The 10646-nt window shown below is 33.0% G+C and overlaps 1 protein-coding gene across 3 annotated transcripts in view; it reads left to right on the forward strand.

Annotated features, from left to right (window-relative positions):
- Positions 1-10131, forward strand: part of LOC134529064 (palmitoyltransferase ZDHHC18) — a 34660-nt gene extending 24529 nt beyond the window's left edge. For all 3 annotated transcript variants that reach the window (XM_063362767.1, XM_063362768.1, XM_063362769.1), the window contains exon 9: positions 3272-10131. In XM_063362767.1, coding sequence (XP_063218837.1) covers positions 3272-3597 — 326 coding nt within the window. In that variant the 3' untranslated portion in view covers positions 3598-10131. The remainder of the gene's footprint in view (positions 1-3271) is intronic.
- The last annotated feature ends 515 nt before the right edge of the window (positions 10132-10646 follow it).

Consider the following 10646-nt stretch of genomic DNA (forward strand, 5'->3'; position numbering starts at 1 on the left):
AACTCCAGTGAGGCTTTATTACCAGAAATAAGTATGCTGGCAAAACATTAGTTTTTAAATGGCTTAGTTAGATGTTATTGCATAGATAATGTGCTAAATTATTGATCTTACTACTTAGGGAAAAATTATTAACAAGTAACTCTTAAGACAGTTTTAGTAAGATGCAAATGATGTGCCAATAGTTAGCTATCTCTTTATGAAAAAACATAGTCGTATGCATAATTTTATCTCTTTGTTTTTACAGCTAAAGGTCATTTCAAACTGTAACAGTAAAATTTTTCTTCAAACTACAGACCAATTTTATCTAATTCAATCCTTTGAAAGTAATGTGACAATACTAGTACATCATAACCATGGCCATTTTGTCATTAAGGCCGATTTCATCAAAGATTTTTGCTTTGGACATGTTCTATTATTGTTCAATGGAATTTTTCATCCATTGTTTGATAATGGTTTTAGTAATTTTGAGACAATCTCATGCGTCCCGAGATGATCAGATTGATTTTCAGTAATGTTTATAAGCTCTGTTTGGTAAAATAAAAGGAAATGGCAAAAGAAACTATATACTTACTAGCTTAAAGCCTGCGGCTTCGCTCGCACCATTTCAGAGTATTGCTAAAATCATAACTATTGTGAGGTGTTTTAATCGTTTTAGGTTTTTCCAGCATGCGTAGATGATCGCTACCACAAACCTTCAGCAATCATTGCAACGTCTTCTCACACAAAAACAAAATCACAAATCACAATTCACATGCAAGATGCCTGTTATTTTTTAAAGCAATAGCAGGTCAGCCAAACTTGGAGCTTGAAGGAACCTGTGCACTATGCAGCATTGCTGTGCGGCATTGTCAAGTTTTGAATAAGCCTCGTACCATGATTTTTCAACATGCGTTTTACGAAAAATTGTGCACACATTACGGGTAAATTCGGTATAAGTCCGGCTGAAAACGTAAATCATAGCTAGACGAGAAAACTAAAATGTTCATTATTACATCCACCATTTAAAAATTTTTACTACAGACAACAGTGTTCAACAGACAATTAAACTGTGATTATTTCCTCCAAATCGCTGTACCAGTTGTGTCATGTATCTTGCAAACAGGTCAACAAATGGCTAATGGTTTGTTGTGTATTCGTCAGATGTTATGCCTCGAATGAGGGATGTGCTGTACAAATGGAATGGCCTCACAAAGATGATACGAATGCAAACAGATGATTGGTCAAAAAATGTAACAGCGTGTGGCGTGCGGCCATGGTTTTGACGGTGATGTTTTTTATTGTTTTGAAACAATTGTTTAAAAGTTTAACAATAAATATAGTTTAAGAGAGTGAAGATAAACTTTATTACATTAGTTTTTTTCCTTAAATGATGAATGTTTCATGGGGGAATCATCTATAAACACGAATGTTTTGAATGGGAAATATTAACAAAGCATATATGGAAGCAATCAAGGGAACCATTATTTAAACGTTATAAACGGGAAAACGTGTTATATGGGAACGTCTTAAATAAGTTTTACTGTACTTTATTAAAATTCTTGATAGAAATTTTTTTGTTGTGTTACAAATCTATGACTTACTGCATGATGCGTTCAGAAATGGCATCTATACTACATGGCAATAGTTTTAATTTGCACTATACTTTTTGATAATTTAAAAAAAAATTTAAGAAAATCTTAAAAATTAGCAGAATTTTGTTGTATGATGGAGATTTCGTGTCACCAATTTTTGTGTTCCCTAGTTGTGCATTTCCATTCTTAACATTGGTTGCCTTTTGTTTCTTTGTTGGCAGTGTTCTTCCATGAACCACTCTTAATTACCTAGCAAACAATGACCATTACATTGTAACGTGAATAAAAAATATGAGTAACAGCAAATACGTTTACTTTTGTAAACAGATTAATGTGAATGTGAATGTTATCACTTCTGCGCATATTTAAACGTATATTAAGCTACAAAGCTGAGCTTCTAACATGTACCAGGGTAAAGGGGTTTTTGCTTTGACAACACAAATTTTCTGACTAACTTTTACTATGATTGCAGTGCATTAAGAAAATCAATCAACGCAAACATGGTCATTTTAATGAAAATTATCTTTTGTATCCTCAAAAAATGAGCTAATCTCTCATACTCTTATAATATAGCTAAATAAATATTGCTAATTTTGTTTATGTTCAGTTAAATGTTAAAAAAATTCTACCAAGGATTGTTATTTTCTTGACAATTATGGATTTTAATGTATCAACACAGCACCCCGTGCTACTGTTTAGAAATGATAACTGCCAGAAGTCATTAATGCAACCATCATTGTTGTATCTTTTCTCCTATAGCAGTTTCCAATTTTTAATTCATCCTGAAGTTTCTGTATATCCTTCGCTGGCGAGGCTTTTGAAACAGCAACAATAGTACATACAAACTTGCTGTATCAGTGAAATCTACAAAAATTTACAGTCATAGCTCCATCCAAACTATGAGTACTTGTTTTAATTGGTTAAAATTTTTATTACCAAAATGTTGTTGGTTGGTTAGTGTTTGTTATGAACTGCACTATCTGGCTGTGTGGCATGATGTAAGTTTGCTTATCGCTCTCCTCGTAATGTAATTCTGCACTGCATGTCATACCTAATATTGTTATGTGTCTACGGACTTAGATTAATATGGCAATTTACTTGAAAGGAATTTGATAGAAGTTATTATTTATTATTATATTATTAATGTTGACCGTACACGAGTTCTACGTGTAAAATAATTGACAGAAAAATTACTGGATTTCACGGGTTATAATAATATGTATAAACTAGGTACTTCCCCTCAATTCCTGTCATCTTTATGGGGTATCCACCTAGCACCGATAAAAAAATGACATTGTGTGCAGTTGTGGCGATTTGACTTACTTGAACCAACGTAATCAGTTTGTCTTATGCATTTCTTTGCCTCATAATTTTGTTGGATGGCTTTCTTCCGGGCCTCTATCATTTAATGAGTGATAGCTCAGGACTGGATGAAAAGTACCGTATGTGTAGAGGCAATGGGAGATTACCACTGCAGCTGTTTCAAGTATCTTCAGGATTCTGGAAAAGAATGAAGCCTTTTTTTTTAACATAGTTAAATGTTTTCTTTCATCAAGGAAGTCATTTACGTCTAAAAAATATGCTGTCTCTGTGTACATTTTCAGCTGCGTTTCGTCATATTGATTAATTTTTTTAGTGTTTGTGATATACTTAAGGTATTAAATGGTATTTCTATTAATATTTATTTTTTTTAATTTCAGATAACAATTGTAGCATGAATCAGTTGGTAAATGGGGCAAATGCTCCCGTCAGAACTTGCGTCACACCTCCGCTACCGGCGAACCTTGATGAGGTTATGATATCCGTGGACACGTCCAAGTTCGATAGTGTCTCGGCCAACATGTCGAGCATCAACATGACAGACGTCATCAGTGATTCAAATATTGTAGTTCCTTTGAGTGCGAGTAGACTGCAGTTACTGCAGGACACAACAATGATCGAGTCTGCACTAGACTTAGATTCCCTGGAAGAGTCGTCTGTTGGAACAGGTAGTCAAGCGGGGTTGATCAGATTGAATGCTCTCTGACAAAATTTTGTTCATGTTAATTTGTGGCTGAATAATGAACTTTTTTAGCAGAACATACCAGTCAAAATAAACATGAACAATAAGCATTTAACATCACATTTTCAGTCTTACTACTGAAATGTATGCAAATGGTTGTTATACGTTTTTTATTGACTTTGGCGAAGCACTTTTGCCTAGAATATGCGTGATGTGAAGTAAATCGAAATAATTATTTTAGTACGAAAATAGTGTGGGTCGTCCATGATCTTTTATCGACAAATGTAGCATTCAGGAGCTGTGCTGGTTTTGGGTCAAGAAAGTGTTATTTCAAGTACATAAGTGTAAATAAAAATTCAGATTTAGTTCAGAGTAATAATTGTTCTCAGCAGAACAAATTGTGTAATAAATGTACATGCTGTGCCAAATTTAATGAGAAATGAACCCTAATGTTGAATTTAATATTTTCATGAGACACTTATTTAGTTTCAAAACCTATGCAAGCAATAGAGTGCTTTATTTGTCAGTGATTGCTGATTTGTTTTCAATGTATTTTTATGCTTTAAACAGGCACGCTCTAATTTCTCACTAGTTTATGCCTGGCAGAAATATTTTTGCTTTTAAAAATGTACATTGCCACCCTGATACCACACTCAATGGGAAATGCTAGTGAACGTGAGGTTTGAAACATGCCGACTCTGATTGAAACGGACTTAAATAGGCTAGCGACAGGTGCACGGAAGAAGCGAGAGAACATGCTATCCGCTGCTGCTACCGTCCGCACCTTCTCACTGCTTGGGAGGCAAGCAGATATGTCGATGTTGGCAACAATTTGGGTTCTCTAGCTTCTTTTGCACGCTTGTCCATGGTTGGCTAACGTACACGCCCTTCTCAATCAGAATTGTGGCAGTTTATACGTCAAGTTCACTGGTATTTTTCATTAAGTTCTATGTCATGTATAAATGTGTGGAAAAAAAAATATATCTTCTATGTCTTGCAGTCTGTCACCTGGCTGCATAAATTCACTTCATACTCTGATAATGCATAAACGTGTTTTTTTTCTCTTATGGCTCATATAATATTGAATTAATATCTTCTTCTACTGCAGTTCTTGTAAAGTTTTTCTCACCTATATTTGAATATGTTATTTGATTACACCTGTTTACCTCTATATCATTTTTATAACAGTCTTATCAGAGTAACTTTTTTTTTCATTACCTTCTCCAACACAAAAAAAAAACTCAATACAGGGAGCAGGTAGAATATGCCATTTTTATTTTTAGAGGATTTATTGGGTATTATGTTATTTAAAATATTTGAGAGTTGTGTTATACTAAAAAATACATACTAAGTTACACAGTGTTTAATTAGATTTTCCTGCAGTTTTATTGACTAGTCATGTATATATTCAAGACTTTATATTGTATTTAGCATATATCATGAGTATGACAAAAAGCATAAATAATAATTTATAATTGGTCAGTCCTCAGTCCTAACACTGGTTGCTTGACTAGTTTATTGAAACAAATTTCTGGACAATTATTATTTATCAGTAGTTTGGAACCACACTTTTTATAATATGGTATAAATTTGTTAATTGATGTTGGTTTTGGCTTCTTACAAAGCATCCAAATGAGAACTGTTATTTGTGGCATTTTCTAGGGTGCATTTAAAAAAAGAAAAAAATATATATATGCACAGTTTTTTGACAGTGAAATATTAATTATGCTCTGCAAAAAATTAATTTTACAAATGGTAGAATGAAACTATTGTAGTGTATTACATATTACATTTTATTTGTGTGTAAGTTTAATAAAACTTGTGAAATATAATGTGGCTGTGAAAACAATAGCTATTTCTTGTCATGAATTATATTACTATCGTGGTATTATTAAGTAGTAAGTTGCTGCATTGTATATTTTGTCTTTGGCGGAATATTTCTTGGCTTAAAATTACTGTTATCACTGTTGATGTATGTACGTTTGTTTAGGTAGTGCAATTTCTTATGTTTGCAAATTACTAATTGGGGCATTGCTAATATTTTACTATTGTCTCTTCCACAACTAGCACTTTTTTACATCTGTTGCAACATGCTTGTATACTCTGGCATCACACATTACACATTTTATCCCTTGTTACTGTCAGTTACTTAAAGCTTAAAATAATTAATTACTAGTGCAGCTGCTGCTTGCACCAACAGGTTCTAACGTAATTTGGTTTCTACTGTATTTAACCACAGTATTTCTAGCATTCGTCTGTAACATCACATTTTCAAAGCTTTAAAACTTATTTTCTGTTATCCAATGGTCCAAGTATCACTCCTTTAAAGAGCTACACTATACACTAACACTTGCCAAGAATTTTCCCTAATTCATAAAATTATTTTATGCCTGTGCTTTTCTGCTCTTTATATACTTGTTGCTTTTTTTTTTATCACTGGGTACATTACTGCCCAAATTTAAAACAAAAATAATGGTGTCAGCTAATTTTTTACCTGTAATTATTTCAATTTGTGTGCTTTTCCTCCCATGTTTTATCTCACTTTTTTTATTTTTTGTGCATATTTCGTAACTGTGTCAATTACATTCAGCATAACGTCCAGGTTCTGTGCTGATGTTTCGAAAACAGGGTGGTCACCTAACCGGGAAAATCAGGAAACATTGAATAAGGCATGAATATATTTTTTGCTAGTAAATCTGTGAGAAACCCGTGAATTTTTGAAAGCCATGTGGAATTATCAGTTTGTCTAGCAAATTGAAAAGAGCTTAGTTGTAAAACTGCATGCCGTGCCTAAAAACTGTCATTTATACCATTTTTGAAATTTGTTTACAGCTTAGTTAAAAAATTACTCACAGTGCGTACGACTTACTTCCCTCATACCATTTTTGAATGCCTTGTACTGGCAAACCTGGCAGCAGTTGTGACACATGACATACGGGTTGCCGGGTTGCCAATGTCCGTTAGCTGAGGGGGGGAGGGTAAGCCTGTCGCGCAATTTCTTTGTTCTCTCGTGTTTCTTTTTGACGTGATAACGTCTTATAAATCGATGAACGCCGGTTGCACGTGCGAACAAGCATGACTCATTGTCTCGTTACGCCTGAGCCGAGAGTGCAAGAACCGGCCAACCAACGTGCGAGAATATCTTCTAATATATCAAACAGTTTAAGGCGGGCTTTTTAACTAATTGTTCGTGATTATATTTAAACAAATTATTTAAATTAAATTTGAAAAAACTGTAAATAATATTTGAAAATTAAAAAGTATGCAATTTTTCATCAATGTTTTCTTATGATGTTATCACGTGAATTTATCGTCCGTAAACCGACTTTACAAACAACCCCCTTTTTTACTTTTGCTTCTGAAGATTTTCACAGATGCTTATAGTAAACAAAGCCACGACCGAAAACTAATACCGTTATTTGACACGTGGAAGACTGGAGGATCTCATTTGCAGAATAAAACCAAAAATATTGCGTTGAACATAAAAGAAACTAGACTAGCAGACAGAGTTATAATTTTTTTCCTTTTTTTTCTTTTATGTAGCATGTAGCTATTTCAGTACAGCACAGACAGTTATGAACATGTATAGGCCCCTATCTGTTTATAAAGAGTTATTTTATCATAACAATTAGTTTTCAGATATATTTGTTCTACAGTAAGTATTTAAGTGAGTTTTTGTTAGTAAATAATATTTAAAAAAAAAGGATGAATAAGTAGGAAGGTAGTTTTACAACTCAAAATTTATAATGTGCAGTTTATTGTTATTGAAAGACTGTCTATGAATAATTTTGTAGCTAGGGACATAGCTCAGCTAACATTGGTGAGAATTTAAATTGTTTATGTGGTGGTTTAGTATGGTTGCTTTTGTCTTTTTGTTAGTTTTTTTTCATTGCACTAAGTATACCTTAGTATACCTAATTATGATCATTACTGGCATTAAAAATTTTGATCACTGTGATATTTTTTAAAGCTTGGTCTCTCACATGCAAGTTTTTTTTTAATTATATGGTCATTACTATAGTATGCTAACTTTTCCTGTAAATGTATCATCATAGCATTCTTGCAAATTATGTTTCATCCCAAATTTTCTCTACATATATTTACTAAAGAACATCATATAGCTTTAAAAAATTACACAAGTACTTATAATTATGGTAATTTGCGTGACCTTTTACAGCTAGAAAATGCTGTGTGGTAAATATCTGGTGAAAACAATTTTGATCCCACAAAAATTTCTCGGGAGCTATCAGAATAAATATACAGTAAAAATGCCTTAATTGACAGTAATGACCAGAAAATTAAATAAATAACCATCTCAGTATGTGAGACCGAGCTTTGAGCATAAAACATTTTGCACAGATTTATCTTTTCTTGTGATTCCCAGCTTGTGTTATTCGTAAATGTTGTTGGTGATGGTTCAGTTACTGAAAATGCTCTGTGACTTGTTTTGTTTAGTTGAAATGTTGCACAGATGTAAATTTGGAGGGAGTGCAGAGATTTTGCTCCTTCTGTGGATCTTGTGTTTGCACGTACAGAGTGAGAAAGTTGCCATTTATTATTTACTGGCACGGAAAGAGTAGACAGGCTTGAGAAACCCCAGGCAAGTAACTTGTCCATGTAAATAAAAAGTTATGTACATTAATAAAAAAATAATTTTTTTAGTTTTGTATGTTAGGTTTTAGGCTTGTGCCATACCTAGGTGTGACACCTAGAACCAAGGACATGTTTCTACATTCAGTAACCTCTCCTTTCACAATTTACAAATTTGCTTATAGATTGCCTTTAGTTATTTTATACCATATGTCAAATGTTTGCCATGTGTATACAGTTGCATCTATTGAGAAATTTAGGTTTTATCATATGTAGAGACCTGTAAAATTCGCGATTTAAAATCCCTAAAGGATAGACTCCATGATCCTCTATGCACTCGTGCAAATTACATCTGCTGATTGGTTACCGACTCGTAACACCTGTTGACTGGAATGATCGTGATTCGCTAATTCTTCTGTTAAAGATTTTTCATTGGCACAGAGTCCTTCAGATAAACTGTGGCCCAATCACTGAAGCAAAATAATGTCAAAAGTATTTGGACTCTATCCTATCGCAAAATGAATCTGCGAATTTTACAGGTCTCTAATCATAGGTTATACCAGGCCTTCTCAATTAAGTTTACCTCGGGTCACTTGCAGTAATATTATAAATACCTAAGGTTATGGGGGGGGGAGGCTAAAAGTAACAAAAAAAGTGCAGAATATTACATGTTTTGGCATAAACCTCAATTGAATTTATTTTTAATGTGCAAAAAGGATTCAATATCAGAGATAACAAATCATAAAACAACTCCTCTGCCACGCCTCTGGACTGCTGACTTGTAATGGTGCCAAGACAGTCCAGTGACCATCGCCACACTTGTCGATAACGCCATTGTTCTGTCGAGCACGGCAAGCGCAAGTGCGGTTTACAAGGGCATGTTCATTATGCTTTCTTGTTAAAGGGCAATAATTGATAAAGTACTTATTGAGTGCTAATACATTAAGCCCCAAGCCTGATAATGTAAACCCCAGTAATTAACAGTTGGTTCAATTGATATTTAATTAATATTCTTTGAACTATTGTCCTCATTTTATGATGTTCACGTCAGGCCAGCAGAAATTTTGATTGCTTGCCGGATTGGGCCTGCTGGCCACCTGTTAAAGAAGGCCTGAGCTATACTATTGATGGATCTTCTGGAAATTTTGGTACTTGTTTTGTGTTATGAGAAACTATTACTTTGAGATTTTCCTACAAGTCAGTCAAGTGTTGGTTATGTAAAGAAAGTGTTTTCATTCATAATTTCTTTGACAGTATTCTCCTGCTCTCTGTTTTTTATTTATTTACATTTTTCAGCTATGTTAATCTATCAAAATGACATATACACCAAAAATAGTAGGTATTACTGTTTACGTGTTTACAAAATAAATTTCTAAAAAATCCTTCTTACAATGATTATAGTTATAATGGTTATAGTTATTATTTTCTAGTAATATGATTTAAATTTTTGTGCATAATACTGTGTTATTTTATTTATTCAGTGACATGTACATTTGCTAATAATTACACAGCTATACACACCATAATTTTATTTGTAATATTCTTGGTTCCTTGTCAGACAGAATTGCATTTATTTATTAGAAATATTGTAAAGTATTATTATTATTTTTATTTTATCAAGGGTTTTCTTTCAGTCTTGTAGATACATGTATGAAATTAATAGTCTTATTACATTTATTTTTTTACTCAATTCATTTATGTTGCTTAAATATTGTTATTTTGGCCTTTTATGTATAGATATATTTTGTCGTACATGTGTATTGTATTATATGTATTGATGTTTACAGCTTGTGTGCTTATATTGATTTACACAGTTGTATCTATTTATTTAATTATGTGTAAAGCAAGTTGTTTTGGTACCAGGAGATGTATAAATATATATAAAATTGTTTATTTCATTGAAAGATGCATTATGCGTATTTAGGTTGTTGATGTATTGTGGTAAATATATTAATTTTTTGTTGAGCATCCATCCTTAAGGAATGTGTACTCATTTGCAATCTGTGTACATTTTAAAGATTTCCATAAATATGTTATAGGATTTAGTAATTTTTGTTGGATATTCTTACGAAAATTGTGACAAAGACCAACAATAATTTTGGAGGGGCATACAAGAGTCGGTAGAGATTGTATCGGCAAAAAATACAGCCTGGTAGGAGCTTGGTTTTTCGGGGGGGGGGGGGGGGGGGGGGGGTACCTTTTTTCTTCATCCTGAATTTTTGCAGGACTTGGTATGTATGTATGGCAATATTGATAACAAATTATTTTCCAAGAAAAAAACTGTACTTTAACCTAAGTAAATTTGTGCACGCAATTTAAAAAACTCCACTTTTCAGCAATTGAAACTCAAACATTAACATTAAAATAATATTCACAAATACAATTCAAGACGAGCACTGCTTTTAATCATAAAAGTAATTTCACTACTGGTGTGGAACACCAGTGAAAGTAATTTTATACATGATTGAAACTCAGGCTATTTT

The sequence above is a fragment of the Bacillus rossius genome, chromosome 2, assembly GCF_032445375.1.
Source record: "Bacillus rossius redtenbacheri isolate Brsri chromosome 2, Brsri_v3, whole genome shotgun sequence".
Classification (NCBI taxonomy): domain Eukaryota; kingdom Metazoa; phylum Arthropoda; class Insecta; order Phasmatodea; family Bacillidae; genus Bacillus; species Bacillus rossius.